At 37.0% G+C, this 20235-nt stretch overlaps 1 protein-coding gene across 3 annotated transcripts in view; it reads right to left on the minus strand.

Annotated features, from left to right (window-relative positions):
* The window catches only part of Ube3d (ubiquitin protein ligase E3D), a 144375-nt gene that overhangs the window by 6320 nt on the left and 117820 nt on the right, over nucleotides 1-20235 (minus strand). Inside the window, exon 10 of one of the 3 annotated variants that reach the window (XM_048802434.1) lies at nucleotides 2336-2492. The exons of the other annotated variants lie outside the window; for them this stretch is intronic. Coding sequence (XP_048658391.1) covers nucleotides 2337-2492 — 156 coding nt within the window. The 3' untranslated portion in view covers nucleotide 2336. Of the gene's footprint in view, nucleotides 1-2335; nucleotides 2493-20235 lie in introns of those variants that run through there. 3 annotated transcript variants of the gene reach the window in all.

Genomic DNA, 20235 nt, shown 5'->3' on the forward strand with positions numbered 1-20235 from the left:
AGGCCAACATCACCCTGATACCTAAACCAGACAAAGACACTTCAAAGAAAGAAAACTACAGACCAATATCTCTAATGAACCTAGATGCAAAAATCCTCAATAAAATTCTGGTGAATCGGATACAAAAACATATTAATATATCATTTTTAAAGGAAGCCATGTTAAGTGTTGAAGAAACAGATATACTTAGGATATCAGCAAAATTGGAAATCCCAGGAGGGTACATGAACCTTCCTACTGGGAACAAAATAATTTTCTATAGCAGATGACTGCTTTCTGACATTTAAACAGGTTTATTTCAGTGATAATAAATTCCTAATTTAGCTAAAAATATAAATTCTTTTAAAAGAGATCCAACCAAAGAAGAAAGTTCATCCAGATAAAACACTTTCTGACCCATTGTATCAAGGATAAAGTAGAGAATAATTTGTGAGATTGTGGTTGAAGATCCCTCTGGTCAAAAGTGAGAAAATGCCATGAAAATATTATGCAATCAGTAATGAGATGCTAACGAGGGGCTCTGAGGTCAAGACTACCTGGGTGCCCAAGTACAGAACTCTGTGAAGTAGAAAGAATGGACCAGGTGATCCACCACACTTTTTAGGGAAAGGACTGAAGAAAGTCATAGCTACTTTTAAAACTTGCCTTGGATGATTTTATCTCATAAAACAACTTTACTTCTGTTGTGGATATTCAACAAGGTCTTTACCGCAATTGTTAGGCTTGGAAAAATTAAGACTTACATTACCTACTATAATGTCTGTTTTAATAACTGATTATGATGGTATAAATTATAAACAAGTTAGAACATACAAAAAAACACACAACAAGGAAAATACAACTTTGGGAGCTTCATTGCTCAGGGATAACTACTGTTAACATTTTGGATATCTTTCTAGGTTTTTATTTTCTATGTATACCTGGACATTTCTATATATGTAACTTTATAAAACATGGTGATGATTTTCATGTGACAATAATATTTTTTAGAATAATTTTAATGGCTTTCCTATATTTCACTATGTAGCAGTATTTATTGAGTTGGGGAGGGACAAACACATGATTTATTTCATCGGAAAGCAAATTTGAGGGTTTGGGGAGGGGGGATATTAGATATTGAGACATTAGCATAGTCTAGCCCAGTGGTTCTCAACATGTTGTCTCTGGACCAGCAACATTGGCAGCACTTGGGAACTTTTTAGAACGGTGAGTTATCCTTCCCCACTCCAGACCGACTGAATCAGAAACTCTGGGAAGGGGCACAGTAAATGGTGTTTTAATAAACCCTCCAGGTAATTCTGCTGCTCCCTACAGTTTGAGAGCCATTGATGCTGAGCAAATCATCTGACTTACATGATTCAGCTAATTGGAAGAGGGTTCACAGGTCCTCTCTTTACTTCAACAAACTGAGTTGCATTCTAGACCAGTATAAACTAAAGGCACTGGGTTTGAGTGTCAAAAGAACCTTTTTTTAAAAATAAAATTAAAAAACTACATTTCCTCCCCCTCTAGAAGACAATAAAATTGTCAAATATGAGAGGAAGAATCAAATTAAGCCCAGACCCATTTCTTTAAAAAAAAAACATGTAATAATGGTATATACTAATAGAGTTCAGAGTAATGTTTCCATATGTGCATATGGCATTCACTGATCAAATCCAACCACCCTTGGCCTACTCTTCCCCTTTCCCAGTCCTTAGTAATCACTATTCTACTTTCAGGTGGACTTTTTAAAGCTTCTAAATACGAGAGAGAACATGTGGCACTTGTCTTTCTATGTCCAGCTTATTTTATTTAACATAATGGGCACCTAGGCAGATTCCATACCTTAGCTATTGTGAATAGTGCCAAAATAAAAACAGACCTTTGGTTATCTCTTTGTTATGCTGATTTCAATTCCTTTAGATAGATACCAGGAAGAGAGATCAAATCTACCATTTGATCATATGGTAGATCTGTTTTTAGTTGCTTAAGGAGCCCCCATACTATTCTCTATAGTGGCTATACTAATTTGCATCCCTACCAATAATGAATAAGAATTCCTTTTGCTCCACATCCTTGACAGCATTTATTATTATTATTATTATTATTATTATTATTATTATTATTATTATTATTTTAGAACAGCCATTCTTACTTGGGTGAGGCAGTACCTTACTGTAGTTTTGATCTGCATTTCCCTGTCAATAACATTGAACATTTTTTTGTAAATTTGTTTTATTTGTATTTCTTCTATTGAGAAGTACCTACTCAGGTCATTTGCCCATTTTTTTACTTGGATTTCTTTATTGTTAAATTTTTTGAGTTCTTTAAATATTCCAGATATTAACTCTTTGTCAGATGAATAGTGGGGATATATTTTCTCCTGTTCCGTAGGTTGTCTCTTTACTCTGTTGATTGCTTCCTCTGATGTGCAGCTTTTTAATTTGATATACCATATACAGTGAGTTTATAAGTGAAGGGGGTTGTATGTTTTCTCTCATTCGTGGAAGCTAGAAATGAAAAAGGAAAAGAAAGGTGATGGGAGAAGAATTAAATAAACGAAGTTTTTGTGTGTTGGGAGCAGGGAAAAGACAGCTTCTAATGGGTCCTGATGGGGGTTTTCTTTCTAAATCTAGTCACTCCACATGGGTCTCTTTAGCAAAATCATTTGGTTAATTCAAATGAAGAAGACTGCCACAAATTTGAATTCAAAATAAGGCTTCACATGACAAAAAAACTGGCAAAGAAACCAAATATTTTATACATTGTTGGGGGAGATATAACATGGAATAGCCATTCTGAAAAAAGTTTCCTTTAAAATTTAACATGAAATTACTATATGACCCAAAAATTGCAGCCTTGCAATTTGCCCCAGAAAAACAGAAACTTACATTCACATAAAAACCTGTACATGAAAGTTTATGGAAACCAGAACATTTTAATAGTCAAAATCTGAAATCAGTTCAGGTGAATGTTTAAGCACAATGGCAGATCCATATCATGGAATACTAATAGTCAGCAATAAAAAGCAGCAAATTGTTGATACATACCAACACTTGTAAGATTCTCTAATGAATTATGCTGAGTTTAAAAAGCCAATCTCTAAAGGTTATATACTGTATAATTGCATTTACAGAACATTTTGAAATGACAGAATTTTACAAAGAGAGAAAAGAGTAGTGATTGCCAGGACCTGGGATGTTGGGGAAGGGAGAGAAGGTATGCTTACAGAGGATAACAGGAGAGATCCTCATGTTGATGGAATTGTTCCATGTCTAACCTGTGATGGTGGATACACAAACACATACATACTACATGTGACTTTACAAAATTCTCTCAATAAAAATTTCAACTAAAAACAATGCTGTATTACTTGCCAAACAATCTTGTCTAGTTTACATCAATCCAGTTACTACTGGACACAGGATTGAGATGCTCTGTTCAGTCTTACATTGATGTTTCAGTAAACATACATCACCTGAGATCCTTCCAGTTTTCCTCTGTGGAATTACCTTAATATAATAGTATAGTAAGTTAATTCTGAACTGTGTCCTGAAGCAGGTGACTACCTGGGAATGCCATTGTATTAAACAGGGTTGGGCTGACAGCCTGGCATTAAATGCTTAGGTTACTCACAATAGCACCTGCAATCCTAGGTTGCATATGAAGCACTTACTTTAAATAATCCACTAAGCACATTTTTTTTACTTTCTTATTGTCCCCTTTTCTTTCTTTCTTTTTTCTCCCCATGCTGGGGATGGAACATAGGGCCTCATGCATGCTAGGCAAACACCTTACCACTGAGCCACATCCCTAGCACTTTTTTTTTGGATTCTAGGGATTGAAAGGAGGGATGCTGAGCCACTGAGCTACATTGCCCTGGAGTAAAAATGAGTAAAGACTTGATCATTTTCCCGAATGCTGTAACAGCTATAACACTTTTTCTAGACACAGAATAGGCACTCAAAGTTTTTATCAGACTAGATATATTTAAACTAAGACCAATTTGAACCTTAAAGTTAATATTAACCTTACAAAAGTTCTAGGGAAACAGAAACATAATATTCCAGAAACAGAAACTATAATATTCCAACATAATTATCATTTTGGCCTATTTTTCCAAGTAGTTTAAAAATGTATTTTTAATATTGCTTATATGTGCACATTTTATGATATTTTTACATGCCACTCAGCAAATTTTAATTCTTTATAGCTGCAAAACAGTCCATCATAACTCAATCCATTATAAATTCAGATCTTTTAAGGGTTATTAAGCTCATCAGTAGTATTAAAATAATTATTGTCATGTTTATAGATCTGTTTGTCCATACTTTGGAATATTCCCTTAGGAGAATCCCAGAAACAGAATTCCCAGATTGAAAGGTATGGTATGTGATTGATGCATTTATTGACAATGAGCTCAACCAAGTGAAAATTCTAGAATTATGTCTTTCTTAGTGATAATTTAATAAGAGAACAATATCTCAATGTTTTTGTCTGAATTTATTTAATTGCTATGAGTTTAAACATCTCCCAAATGTTTAATAACTATTTTTCTTTTTTTTGTGAATTGTATGTTCATGTCTTTTTCATTTATGTATTAACAAGACATTTATTTTTTTAATAGTAGTAATAGTAATAATAGTAATTGTATAAGCTCTTAAGAAAATGTTAATTTTTTAATGCAGTGAATAAATCAGGTGCCAGGCATGGTCTCATCTCAATAAATTCTTAGAAAATCCACTGGAATTAAATATCTAATTTAATGCCCCCAAATTATAAACAAGAAATTGAGGTTCAGAGACGTTACATAACTTTTGTTCATGGATATAAGCTAGTAACAAGGCCAAGTTTGCAATCAAGTCTTTGTCTCTGAGCCTAGTATTTTTTTTTTTTTCATCATAAAAGCTTCCTTCCATCTAATTTCAGTGAGAGATAATTGCTATGGTAACTTTATTTAAAGAAGGACTCTATAATATTCCAATTTTAAGCCAGATTTAATAGCTAGAATGATGCAGCCACCCTATCTTGTTGAGAAGAAAGTACATTCCTTCTTTTGGATTAATTGCAAAAGAGGAGAAAGAAGAGTTAGAATGGTAAATTAAAACCCTACTTGTAAAGAGAAATCATTCTTTGATTAGAGGAAAAGCCCTGCCAGATGAGGAGAGCCAACAGGACAGATGAGAAACTGGTCTAAAACCTCAGGAAAGAATTTTTGTCTGTAAGTTTAAAAAGTAATCTAAGTTATATTGGAATAGTTTAGTCAGCTCAGTAAAAAACATTATGACTTGGAATAATCAAAAACAGTTAAAAGACTAGTCAGAGAGGTACCAAATATTTAACCAGATGCTAATTTTCTTTAACCATTTAGTCTCCCAACATCCTTTTGAAAATATAATATGTAAGATATACAAATCTTCAAAAAGAAAAACATCCTAATACATTGGTTTTAAAGTAAACACCACTTATTCTTATTTCTTAGGTCTATTGTTTGGACTTGCTGGAAAGAAACAGGGATCATAAAATTGTAATTAACCTGTTTATTTTAAAGAAAAGCAAAAGAGCGACTTTGGAAGATTTTATAACCACGGGAAGAACACTCAGAGGAGGATACTATGTGATATTTTACCATGAGCTTGGGCTTTTTTTTTTTTAATTAGTTACATATGACAGTACAATGACCTTGACATATCATACATTTGAATCAGATGGGATATAACTTCTCATTTTTCTGAGTGTACAGGTTGCAGAATTACATTGGTCATGCAGTCACGTTTATACCCACAGCAATAATAATGTCTATTTTATTCTTCTGACCTTCCATTTCCCCCATCCCTTCTCCTCCCCTCCCATCACTTCTCTCTACCCAATCTAATGTGACCCACTTCTTTTTTTTCCCCCTTACATCGTCATACCTGAATTCTGTATAATAAAGGGGGTCTCCTTCCCTCTTCCATGCAATTCCCATTCTCCCTCCCTTTCCCTCCCACCTCTCTTCCCTATCTAGAGGTAATTTTCTTCTCATGCTCTTCCTCCCCATCGGAAAGCCAAGAGCAGTTCTTGACAGAACTGTCCACCAGTCTTCTCCAGGTCATGAACAACTTTGGTATGGAAGTGGCAGGGCACATGTAGTAATGAGGGCCCTCAGCATTCCAAGTGGCAGGTTTACAGTCTAAGCTCAAAGAAAAGTCAGGTGTATCAAGTGTACCTAGGAAGGTCCAGAAAGATGATCCAGTTGATATACAAAGACTGGAGAATTGGAGGTTAAATGCATTAAACAGAGAGAAAGGACAAGAAATTAGAGCAAGAAGATAGCATTTTGTACACAGCTGAAGGAAATGGGTGAGCAGAAAGACATAGGCTCTAGGTCCTGGGACAGATGAGATGACTCCCTCCTCAGTACCTACTAGCTGAATTCTCTCTCCCAGCCCCAGTTCCCTCCAGTTCTGCCCACCAGTGGTTACAGGGATTAGTGATAAAATACATAAATGGCCCAGCGGGCTCTGGCACAAATGAGGCCTTCCATAACTGAAAGAGCTTATAATTATTATAAACATTATTATGCCTAAATGTTTATTTTAAGTATGGTTACAGATGCATCTATTTCTCTGCTGTTCATGCATAAATTCATGTTTCTTTAGTTGATTATTTTTAAAGGAAGAAGCACAAATTGCTGATTGTGCATAAAAATATTCAAGGCTTAAGTAGGACTTTCTTTTTCTTATACAACCCTAAGTAACAATGCATCTACCAGTGACAGATACAGAAATTGCAGATATTATGTTTGAAAGAAAAAAAATACACATCTATAATGTTTGCAAACATATAAATGTAGGTGGCTTAGTTAGTGTAGGATATCATCTATACCTAAAAAATAACTGCATGCCCAGAGTCCACTGATGGGATTGTGTAGGTTATCTCTGAAGGTCTGTAATAGGAAGTAATCCCATAGATTGACATAATCCACTCCTGAGAAATTCATCTCTGAGCCTGGGCATACTGACTAAGCTGTGGATCTTTAATACATGAAACTATTTGGCTAAAATTATGATAATTAGGCCCTTTGCAAATATATCCATTTATACCATAAGATTAACTGGAAAGAAGAGTCTGGATGATTACTTATCAAATAATGTAACAATGGACATGGATGGACATAAATATGACCTGTTACAATTCAATCATTAGTATACTACAATGTTAACTTGACTTTTCTGGTTAATGGAGCATTGAATACTTGGAAATGACAAAATAAATCCTAACCACATTTTGCTAGGGAACCCAGCATCTTTTAAAATCAGCTAAAGGCCACAAACTGTTGGTGTCTGGTTCATTATAAGACCTGTATCTTGCCATCTTCCTCCAGAAATGCAGGCTCCATGAGTTGTCTTCACTGACTGAAGCTCTTGCATACTTCAGTGGAAGTCAGAGGCGGCTTATGTAGAGCTGAAGGGGAAGCCTGGCTTAGAAGGAAAAAATATCTATCTATCTATCTATCTATCTATCTTCCAAGACATCATGGTGAGATTGTCTGGCATTATATTGTAATTTATAAGATGAGCCTCCCTCTTCTGCTTTGTCAGGGATTGAATTAGACACTGCAGTTTCTGGGACTGGCCCCAAACAGGCATTCCCTCCCCAACATTACTATCTGGGAAAGCTTACTTAGCCAAAAGCCTTCTACAGCCCTTCTCAATGTGGTCTGAAATTCATGACTGGAGAGTTTCAAATGTAACATTAAATGTCAAGAGGCCCTTTGCAGCAAAATGGGAAATAATGTCTTCAGGATTAGAGAAGATCAAAGAGGAGACACAGAAACTTAAGGCTTTATGTGATGAGAATAAGGATCATAACTCGTTCAACTTATCAGGCCACAAGAAAAAAATATACTACTTGGATGGGGGATCAATTTTGAAGCTCACACAGTGTTTCAGAGGTCTTCAACACATCTAAGTTGCTAAGACTGTGAACATAAAGAAGTATCCCAGGGAGGCCTCTGCACCTTCAAAAATACTCCATTTGGCATAGTTTAAAGATAAAGCCTATAAACACGAGTGTAACATGTTCTCTATTTTCCATCATTAGGAGTTAAACATTACTTTGAAAAAAAATATGTTTTAATGTTCCCCATATTTTCTTGGAGGTCTTCTCTTTCTGAGGCATGAGAAGTGAATGGAAAATATTGGGCCCATGTGGGGTGCCTTAGTAAGAGATCTTTGGAGCACCTGGGCCTATGGTGAGATAAGTAAGGGTCATGATCTTACTTCTTAGAATCCTAGGTTCATAACATTATTGTGATGCTAAAAAACAAATGTAGGGAGAAAACTGTTGGGGGCAGTTCAGATCCGTGGGATACTAATCTTTTCACCTTGGTACACCTATAAACAAACAAGCCAGACACAGCTGCTGACTCAGGTCTGGTCATCCCCAGCAGCCCTCACTCTCTGGCCACACATCTGCCTTCCTTCTACAATAAACCCATGGCCCACACAATCTGCAGGATACTTCATCGAGCTTCTGTTCGTTTTCAACTCATGAGAAATTTTAAATATTTCTTATTCTCTAGGAAAGACAACAGTATAACAAATCCACCTGTATATATTACCCATAAACCATAATTACTAACCCATAGCCACTCTTTATTTATCCCTGCCACAGGACCCTTTTGAAACAAATCTCAGTTCTGTTATCTTGTATACAACTCAGATGTATCTACAAAAAGGGACTACTATAACAATAAACCACAAAACCATGATCACAAATAAAACATTGATAATAATTCCTTAAGCTAATCTAATATATTAATTCATATCTACCTAGTCAGTCATCAAAATTCTAACTAGCTCATACTTTTTTTTTGCACCAGGGATTGAACCTAGGGGTGCTTCACCACCGAGCAACATCTCCAGCCTTTTTTAATTTTTAAATTTTGAGACAGGGTTTCACTAGGTTGCTGAGGCTGGCTTCGAACTCAGGATACTCATACCTTAGTCTCCCCAGCCTCTGGGATTACAGGAGTGCACCACTGTGACCAGCTAACTCATACGTTTTTGCGGGGTAGGTGTGGGTACTGGGGACTGAACTCAGGGGCACTCAGCCAGTGAGCCACATCCCCAGCCATATTTTGTATTTTACTTAGAGACGGGGTCTCCCTGAGTTGCTTAGCGCCCTGCCATTGCTGAGGCTGGCTTTGAACTCGTGATTCTCCTGTCTCAGCCTCACCATGCACGGCTGGCTCATACTTTTTTAACAGTGGCTCATATCAGAATCCAAACATGGTCCAAGAATTATAATTCATTCATGTCTTTCATGTGCCTTTTAAATCATAGATTCTTTTTTCCCTCCTTTTTTCTCCCTTTGTAATTTGTGCTTTAAAGAAATCAGGCCTTTTGTTCAAACTGTATAGGTTTCCATAGACTGTAATGTGGTGACAAATTTGTTTTTAGTGTCATTAGGAATTCACAGACTTAAAAATACATTTGATATATTTTAATCCATTGCAGCCATTCTCACTGATGCTCAGATTATTCCCTCTGTCAGTGAGACCCTCTTCAATTCAAAGCCTAAGTCCTGTCAAGGACATCCTATAGATTATAAAAGTTTGATGGTTGGGATTTTTTGCTCTCTGGTAGGAAAGGACTTAGCCTGATCTTGTATATTTCTTATTCCACAGATGGAAAATCACCCTGTTCTTTGGACATGGAACATTGTGTCTAGCACGCACATAAGCCTCTCCACTGTGGGGGACACCGTGTTCCCATTTCAAAGGGCAGTGAGAAAACATCCTGTTTCACGTGCCCTTTTCATTCTGGTCAGGCACAAAACCAAACTACTCTGGGATGAATCTTTTTGTTTGGTTAGCTAAGCAGGAACAGGCTAGAAAATACAATTGAAAGTACTTTGCGGGACAGATACTAAAAGAAAGTTCAAAACATTTTTTTTTTCATTGTCATTAAAGGGAAAGAGTTAAGTTCTATTACCAGAAAATAGAAATTTAAAAAGATATACATTTTTAGATTAAAAAAAATGACTTTTTCTTGGATTTTATTTATTTTATCTGTTATTTTTAGTTATACATGATAGTAGAGTATATTTTGACATATTTATACAAACGTGACTATGTCTTTTTCTAATTAGAATCCCAGTCTTGTGTATATACCTGATGTGGAGATTCACTGTGGTGTGTTCATATATGTACATGAAGAAGTTGTGTCAGATTGATTCCACTGACATTCCCATTTTTATCCCACCTCCCATCCTTCATTCCTCTTTGTCTAATCCACTGAGCATCTATTCCCTACCCCGTCTTGTGTTAGCATCCACATATCAGAAAGAACATTTGGCCTTTGGTTTGGGGGCACTGGCTTATTTCACTTAGCATGATAGTCTCTAGTTCCATCCATTTACCAGCAAACATCAGAAAGGCATTCTTCTGTATGGCTGAGTAATATTCTATTGTGAATATATACCACATTTTATTTATCCACACATCTGTTGGAGGGCACCTAGGTTGGTTCCATAGCTTAGCTAATATGAACTGAGCTGCAATAAACATTAATGTGGCTCTGTCTCTGTAGTATATTATTTTAACTCCTTTGGATATACTGAGAAGTGATATATCCAGGTCAAATGATGGTTCCATTCTAAGTTTTCTGAGGAATCTCCATCCCGTAAATTGGTTGCACCAATTTGCAGTCCCATCAGTAGTGTATGAGTGTACCATTGTCCCACATCCACACCAACATTTATTGTTACTTATATTCTTGTTTGTTGCCATTCTGACCGAAGTAAGATGAAATCTCAGTGTAGTTTTAATTTGCATTTCTTTAATAGCTAGAGATGTTGAACATTTTTTCATGTATTTATTGACTGTTTCAGTTGTTTTTTTTTTAAAGTTAAGTAAAGGCATTCCTGTGTGGGTAAAAGAAACATGGAAGCAGAAGGGAGAGATAAGTGCTTCCAGAAAAAGTCTCACCAATAAACTCCCTGGGCTGGAGTTATAAAGGTGACTCACTGCCTTGAGTGGGACAGGTTCCTGTTGTTAATTTGCTTGTCAAGGCTTTGGAAGGATGAGGTAGGCCTGATCACAGTGTGGAGGCTGTAGGTATTGGGAGGCTACTGCAAAGAAAATTGAAGTCATTTTGTATACTTGTCTGACTAATTAGAAGGAACATTCTACCCTCACTAAAAGAAAATACTTTCTAAACCCCACAGTATGTTCAATACAGGAAAAAAACAAAATAAAAACAAAAACAAAAACCAAGCATGTGTTTCATAATAATTCTATGATTTAGACCAAATTTATTCAGATGATAAAAGTTTTCTCATTCTCTTGAGTTTCCTATGGAACTCAAACCTATTATAGGGCTGGGGTGGTGAGCCAGGACTTTTATAAATCAACCATAAAAAGACTTAAACAGACCCTTCACAAAAGAAGATAAATGAATGGCCGGAAAATACTTGGGAAGGTGCTCAATATCATCAGTTGATAGGGTGATGCAAATGAAAACCATGATGAGATATCCAGAAGAGCAAAAAATATAAAGAATGACACCACCAAGTGATGTCATTGAAGATGATATGCAACAACTGCAACTCTCACACAGAGTTGCTGGAAATATAAATCACTTGGTTACTTTTTGCAGCTTTTTAAAAACTATATACTACTCTACTCTATACCCTAGCAATTCCATTCCTAGATATTTATGCAATGGAAATGAAAACATGTTCACAAAAGAGAATTTACCACAATATTCACAGCAGCCTTATTTCAAAATAGCCCCAAAGAGAAAACAACCCAAGTGTCCACTAAGGAGATTGGATTAATAAATCATAGCATATTCATACAATGGAATACTACTGTGTAACAAAAAGAATGAACTACTGATAAATGCATCCATGGATAAAATGCAATAATAGCATGCTAAGCAAAAGATAGAGTCCAGACAGAAAAGAGACACTGTAGAATGCAACTTGTACAAAGTCCAAATATAGGCAGAGTGAAACTAAGACACAGAAAATGGAGATAGTGGCTTTGAGGGAGGGAGAAGTGACTAGAAAGGGCTGAAAGGAAACTTTTTGAGAAATGGATTTGATCTGCATCTACTTCTTGGATGGTGGTGACAAAGGTGTCTATCAGTGGTTTTCAACCAGGGATGATTTTTCCCTCCAGGGGACATTTGTCAATGTCTAGAGATATTTTCATTTGTCATGATTAAGGGAATGCTACTGGCCTCTAGCCACTGGAAGACAGCTCTTTACAAAAAAAAAAAAAAAAAAGAATTATCAGTACTAAGATGTCAATCATGGAAGACTAAGAGATCCAGTGTTTGACAACTATCAAAAGTCATCAAACTATCAACTAGACAATTAAGATGTGGACATTTTATTGGGTGTCAATTATTGCAGAAAAAAAAAAGGAACAAAAAGACCCAACAACTGTTCTCCTCACCCCAAAATATGGATGGAGGAACAGTCTGGAATAATATTTTTAAAAAACATTCTACATTTCAATCCTAGGGTTTCCACTGCACAATAAATATATTAAATATCCAAACTGTGCTCAATAAAGGTTTATTAAGGTTTAAAAAATCCTGGGGAAAAAATAGGTGGGGCCTGGGAAGTCATCTCCACACTCTCCTCTCAGAACACACTCTTCCTTTAATCCCTTCTTCCACTTACCTAATTCACGCCTAGGGCTACTCCACTTAAAACTTCCTTAAGGAAATCAGTTTTGGCCTCAGGGAAATGTTTAAATGACAGTGCACTAAGACAGTCTTGAGGTGAATAATCAGCATGGGTGGAGAGGCCTGGTACAGTCTGCAGGCGAGTCAGCCCAGGTTTCCCAGCTAGCCTAGGCCTGAGGTAGGTGAGGACTTCCAAAGGGCTCCCTGTCCCACAAGTCACAGTAACAATCCACCATGGTCTCTGTGTATCTAAGAGAAACTTTCAGGTACCACGTAAAGAGTCGTCCTTCAGTTAAAAAAGAATAAAAGATGAGAAAATAGAATGTTGTGAACTAGTTTAGAGTACAGGTATCATTGACTCTGATGTTTGCAGAAAACATGTGGCTCGTGATTCAGGTTACTAAAGTTAAATTTCATAAACATTTTTTTCCCCTTGGGGGAATCTGCACTGTATAACATTAGCCTTTCTGGTAGGGTTTTTTAGGCCTTCCCTAATGCTTACAATGGTACCAGAATATTTTCTTGGTTGAGCCCGGAGGCAGCCTTGAGTCAGCTTTTCCCATTACCTGTACACCTAAGCCATTTGAGAGAGAGAGATAGTTCAGAAATGCCTCTGGAGGAGATGCTACAGAGCTCCCTCAATATTCTGGCCTCCCCAGGCAAGAACTTTGTCCTTAACTTTAACTCTTAATTTGAGCACTCACATCTACTTTCTTTCCCTTTCTGCAGGGCTGGCTGCTTTGCATTTTAGGTGGGGCAAATTAGAACTCCCAAATTAGAAATATTGTCCACAAAAACTTCCTCACTTGCCTCCTCTCAGAAGCCTTAGTTCTGTATTTGTCTCTAACCTTCACATTGATTCCCAGGATTCGAGGTCTATGAGCAATGAAGCCCATTAGCTAAATTCTTTTGGAAACCTGACAACCTCACACTGTGCAGTTGTTCCTGTGGGCACATCTGCTGCACAGTAGGGGAATGAAATTAGATGTGATCCTTCCCCTACCTCCCAACTTTTTTTTTGGAATGGCAGTGAGTTTCAGAAATGGTAGTTGGGAGTCGAGAAACGCACCCTTACACTTTGGTCACCATTTTCAGCAGGTTCAAATACTCCAGTTAAACACTTGAACTGCTGGTTTCGGAGAGCTACTTCTCAGAGCAGGGTTCAAGAAAAGACATAAAGTACTGGTGACTTTTAATTCCCAAACCTTGCACATGACACAGCCTCTTGGTATGTCCAGCAGCCCTGGCGTGGCACAGACACTGAGAGGGGAACCCACATGCCTCTTCTTGCTGATACCTTGCTGATAGTTTTTCCAATGAAACCATTCTTATCCATCCCTCCCAACCAAAATCAAAACAAACAAACAAAAACCCCCAAGCAAACAAATTTGAATTAAGAAGAATAATATCTTATCTAAATCTCTAGGTTTATAGGACAGAGAGGAAAAGACTGGGAACTCTGATATTTTCAGTCCAGTACTCTAATACTTCCATCTTATTTGGCAAAACATCCTGGTCAAAATGAGCTGATCTTTAAAATTCTGCATAGAGCTTTGCTATGAACTGTTTCAGAAGCCTCAAAGTTGAGATCAAGGGAAAGTCATCCTCACTGGTTTTCCTAGTTTGGCAAAGAAATGGGTTCTGGGGATCCCGTGGCAATTTTCTGTTTTTTACAAAAGTTACTTGTTGGGGGTAACATTGCATGATTCTAAAAATTAGAATTAGGCAATAAGCCTTACATGGTGAAAACATAAACTTGAAGATGACCTCAATCAGGGTGTGAGTTATATTGTGGGAAATTAGACAGGTGGTGACATGGACAATGTGAATGTCGCTTCAGTGTTATTCTGAACACCGAGGCACAGTTTAGATCTTAACAATCACCTCAACTCACCAATTTTTCAAGTGATTGCTTTCCACGCATATTGTGTCACCCTAGTCTAACAACTCAAAAGACCTAATCCCACAAGATCACCTATAATTAGAGAGCGATGATGCAGTTTTAGAAGACAAATATAGACACCACAGAGGCGATGCATCAGCAGTCTGAAAATAATTAATGCTTATCCTCGCGAGGCCACCTATCCCAAGACACTTGGGAACAGTTCACTACAGCCAGAATGTCATAGAAGGATGGCAAAATCATTTTTCTTATCTGCAGAAATAGGTCATAGCAAGAACATTTCAGAAAAAAAAAAAAAAAACTAGAGTGGACATGAATGGGTATAGTGGCAGTCTTTTCGTTTATTACTTCAATGCAAAACTTGATCATCAGTTCATTCTGTACTATCTAATCATCTTTCTACATGGTCAAAGACAAGAATTGAGAATTTGGGGACACAACAAAATCCCATTATCTAAAGACAGCTTCTAAATTGAATAAATAGAGCTCTCATATTTGAGACAGCAAATTGTTTCTGTTGTTCTGTTTCTAATGACGTGAAAATAAAACCCACGATCACAAATTAGAACACTTACTAGGAGTCTGAGCTAGTCCAGGTGTAGTCATGGAGGCTAAAGATTGGCTAAAGGTTTCTGACAGCACTATTTTAACTCAGTATATGACCCACACGTGGTGCAGCATTTTATTTCTGTCTACATGTCTGTTTAAATACGACAGACAGACACTGCACAAACAGTCATAGGCAGCTCATAGTGCTGCCACCTTTTAAATAACAAATGGTCTTCCCCAATGAGGATGAGGGGTTAGAAAAAGAGGTGTCTAGTACTGGGAAGGGAGACCATGGATGACACTTACACTGATAATTTTTTAATCTCAGAAAAGGTCATCAGAGGTGCTGAAATCCCTGCTTCAAGCTTTCCTCTTCATTGATCAGAAAGGTTCAACATGTTCAATGCTAGCAGCTTCTCCAATTAATGTTGTGCCTCCCTAGAACCAGGCACTTAGATTTAGAAACTGATTGACACTGGACTTTCTTCCAGAGAACAGGAAAAAAAAAATGTCTCCAAGAAACTAGGCTTGTCTCCTAACAATGAGTTTTTATTGACCTACATTCTCAAGAACTTTGCTCTGAAGTTTAGTAAGAGCTAGAGTTGATTCTTTGGCTTCAACTAAGAGTAACTTCTTTGGGCTCAGTCCTTCCTTCCTTCCCACCAAATGTACTAAAAAGATTTCCTCTGTGCTTTTTCTCCTTGCTTTTTTCTTGCTAAGAGCAATTCTATTTCATTTTTCACAGAATATGATTTTCCGTGTTCACTTTATCATTTTTACTCTTTGTAGTGTCATTAATGACCTTCAAGCTTTGTCAATTATTCTATGCTTTTTCCTTCTTTATTCATCTTTTTTCTTCCCCATTTGAGCACTGAAGGACAAATGCACAATGAGTAAACTGTAAAATTGTGTCACAGTTTGTGTCACAGTTTCCCTAGGGAAAATCTTCTTCCTTGAGCTATTAAATTGGAATTTTTTTTCTTTTTTTAACATCAAGGCTTTGACACAGAGCAGGTACAGTCATTATAACGTAAAATTAGTCCTTTCCCCAACATAAGTGGTGTAATAAATACTCTACTTGTAAATGCACAAAGTGATTTAGGAAATGGCATATAAAAATCCTATCAAGAGCTTCAAAGAGTTATGTGTAAAGTTATATGATATTTTGTTCCTGGTACGTAGATAGTAAAGTCATACCAATGTGGAAGAGTATAATTTTGCTTTCTTTGCTATAGTTTGTATTCACCATTGCAAAATCCATTTGTTCAAACATTGTAGAACAAGCTGACTTTCATTCGTGGATGCATCCAAATAATTCGTGGATGCATCCTTTATTCAGTGTATTCATTGGGTTCCACCAATGTGCCAGGCAGAGTGATGAATTAAAAGCAAATCACAATAAAACACAAACAACACCCCTTTTCTGTTATTCATGAGAAACATGTCAGTGGTTGTTTTCTATTCTAGGCATGCCACTAACTTCAAAAATTATCTCATAAATTGTATTTACCTGCAGAAAATAAAGAGCAACAGTAATAGCAAACCCACCCGCAGGCTGACTCACAAAGGCAGTGTCCTGCAAAGCCTAGACCTATTTCCCTATCTATTAACTGCCAGCCCAGCGGATATATACTACAGTGGGGTACCTACAACAGCTTTAGAATCAAATAACCTGTGCTTGTATTCTTGCTCTGTGGTTTGCTGTCGATATGTATTCGATTTAGTCTCTCTGAGCCTGTTTCCTCATATGGATAACAGAAGGAGTTGTATAAGTCCCCAAAGACAGTTACAATGATTAAATGAGGTAAAAGCCAAAGCTTCCATTACCATGCCTATTGCAAAGTCACCTGTGCAATAAATTATCATTTTAGCATCATCATCATCATGATGGTTGAGGTTCATAGCCTGAGGGACATGATTGCTTGAGAAAAGGAATTCTTTTTTCTCAATAGGGGAGACAACAGTGTTCACTGTGCAGAGTGAGGCTGAGGAAAACTAGGTTGGAAAGTTTGTATATCACATGTATTAGCCCTGCCCCTCTTCTCTCTTGAGTTGTGCTCCTCCTTTATTCACAAAAGCACCCACTTATGCTCATGTCCATAAATGCCCTCTATGATATCACCCATTTACTGTCCTATCATCATGGTCTTTTTCTCTGCCTAGTTCAACCTTATTTAGATATAATTAATTCAAGGAATTAGTTAACCATTTTAAATTAGGCAAGAAAATAGAAGGTAAAAAAAATTATTATTATTATTTTGCATGGGGATGGAGTGATGGAAATAAGAGGAAGAGAATAAGAGGAATAAGTGAATTGAAAATCAAAAAGGACTTAATGATTTGAACTCAGCAACAGAAGTTGTCTATACATAGATACATGTCAACACTGCCCTACTTATTAATCACAACACCCACATTTAGCCCAAGTGAACAGAAAAACCATTTACTGAAAGCTAAAAATGAACAAATAAATCTACGCAGTATATGCTTGGATGTGGAAAGGACTATTGATTTCATGTGTTCCCTTCAACTTGGCTCCCAGAATCACACAACGCTGGAGCTGAACATAGGAAACGGGAGTTTAGAGATAGAGAAAGCAAGCCCAAAGAAGTCTAAAATGAATGCAGAGCTAAAACTACAATCTAGGTTTCTTACTGGTTCATTCCAAAACAGATTTAAAATGATGAGGATGCAGTGTACATAGGTCATTGATGTCACTGTATTTTGTTTTCATTTGTGGTTGGTGTTGTTCTGTTTAGTGTGAAAGATGTAATGTGATTTTTACAAAGGACTTTGAACCATCATGAAATGCATTTGGAAAAATAAGAGACCTAGAGGAGACAAAGCTATCCTCAGTAAGAAAAGTAAAGCAGGATGCATCACAAAACCAGAACTTTAATTATATTACAGAGCTATACTAACAAAAATGGCATGGTTTTGGCACCAAAACAGACATAAAGATCAATGGTACAGAATAGAAGACACAGAGACAAACCTATATAAATACAATTATCTCATACTAGACAAAGGTGCCATAAACAAACATTGGAGAAAAGATAGCCTTTTCAACAAATGGTGCTGGGAAAACTGGAAATCCATGTGTAACGAAATGAAATTAGACTCCTATCTTTCATCCTGCATAAAATTGAACTCAAAGTGGATCAAGGACTAGGTATTAGACCACAGACCCTGCGTCTAGTAGAAGAAAAAGCAGGCCCAAATCTCTATCATGTCAGTTTAGAATCCTCAAGAAGACTCCTGGTAAAATCAAGGATTAATAAATGGGATGGCATCAAACTAAAGAGCTTCTTCACAGCAAAGAAACAATCAAGAACATAAAAAGAGAGCCTACAGAACATGAGAAAATCTTTGCTACCTGCACCTCAGATAGAACACTAATCTCCAAGATAAATAAATAACTCAAAAAACGTAACACAGCAAAAGAAAACAAATCAAAACAAAAAAATAACTCAGTCAACAAATGGGCAAAGGAACTGAAGAGATACTTTACAGAAGAAGAAATACAGCCAAAAAATATACACACACACAAAAAAAGTTCAACATCACTAGCAATTAGAGAAAAAATGCAAATTAAAACTACACTGAGATTTCATCTCACTCCAGTCAGAATAGCAATTATCAAGAATACAAGTAATAATAAATGTTGATGAGGATATGGGAAAAAAGGTACACTCATACATTGCTGGTTGGACTGCAAATTGGAAAGCAGTATGGAGAATCCTGAAAAACGGAATGGCACCACTATTTGACCCCAGTTATTCCACTTCTCGGTATATACCCAAAGGACTTAAAATCATCATACTATAATGACATGGCCACATCAATGTTTATAGCAGCTCAATTCACAATAGCTAAGTTATAGAACCAGCCTAGGTACTCTTCAACAGATGAATGGATAAAGAAAATGTGGTATGTATACACAACGGAATATTACTCAGCCATAAAGGAGAATGAGATTATCGCATTTGTTGGTAAATGGATGGAACTGGAGGCCATCATGCTAAGTGAAATAAGCCAGTCCCAAAAAACCAAAGGCAGAATGCTCTCTATGATATGCAGATGCTAACTCAAAATACACGGATGGGAGGGAGGAGTGGAGGTTCACTTGTTTGGAGAGAGGGGAAAGAGGAGAAGGGAAGGGGGATGAGAAAGTACAGTACAATGAATAGGATATAACTTTCCTATGTTCATATATGAATACACAACCAGTGTAACTCCACACCTGTACAACCACAAGAATGGGAAGCTATACTCCATGTATGTATGATATGTCAACATACATTTCTACTGTCATGTATAACTAAAAAGAACAAACAAACAATAAATAAAAGGGGCTTTGATCTGAGGGATTTAGTTTACAAGCCTGGTGGTGGTAGGATGGTGGTGCAGTGGTCTGAGAATGCCCTGAAACAAAATGCAAAGTTTTGTGTGGATGTACATTTTTCTAGGAATAAGGTACAAAGTCTTATGAGATTCTCAAAGGTGTCAGTGGGCAAAAAAGGGACAAGCCAAAACAATTAGACTGGTGGCTTCCAAGATGCTGCAAGTAGGGATGCATCCAGTGCAGACAGGGAAGAATGCTGAGAATGGCAGGGGGAATGGACCACAGTGGCAGCTATACTCCAAGAAGAGCAACTTCACTTTCTACCCATTTTTTAATTTAGCAATCTGCTTAATATTCTGGAGGAACGTTTTTTGCTACTGAGAGTGTGGCAACTGGAAACTACTGTTAGACCATAACCTATGAAATCCTAGCAAAGGTGTGACCTTTCTTGTTTTCTTGGGTTTTGTTTTATTTTGTTTGTTTTGGTACTGGGGATTGAACCCAGGGATGCTTAACCACTAAGTGACATTCCTAGCCCTTTCTGTTTTTTATTGAGACAGGTTTTTACTAAGTTGCCCAGGCTGGCTTCAAACTTGTGATCCTCCTGCCTCAGTCTCCTAAATTGCTGAGATTATGGGTGGGCGCCACCATACCCAGCCTCTGTCTATTTTTTGTTTGTTTGGTTTTGGTTTTGGTACTGGGGATTGAACTCAGGGGCACTCAACCACTGAGCCACATCCCCAGCCCTATTTTGTATTTTATTTAGAGAC

Source organism: Marmota marmota, unplaced genomic scaffold (assembly GCF_001458135.2).
Source record: "Marmota marmota marmota unplaced genomic scaffold, marMar, whole genome shotgun sequence".
Classification (NCBI taxonomy): Eukaryota; Metazoa; Chordata; class Mammalia; order Rodentia; family Sciuridae; genus Marmota; species Marmota marmota.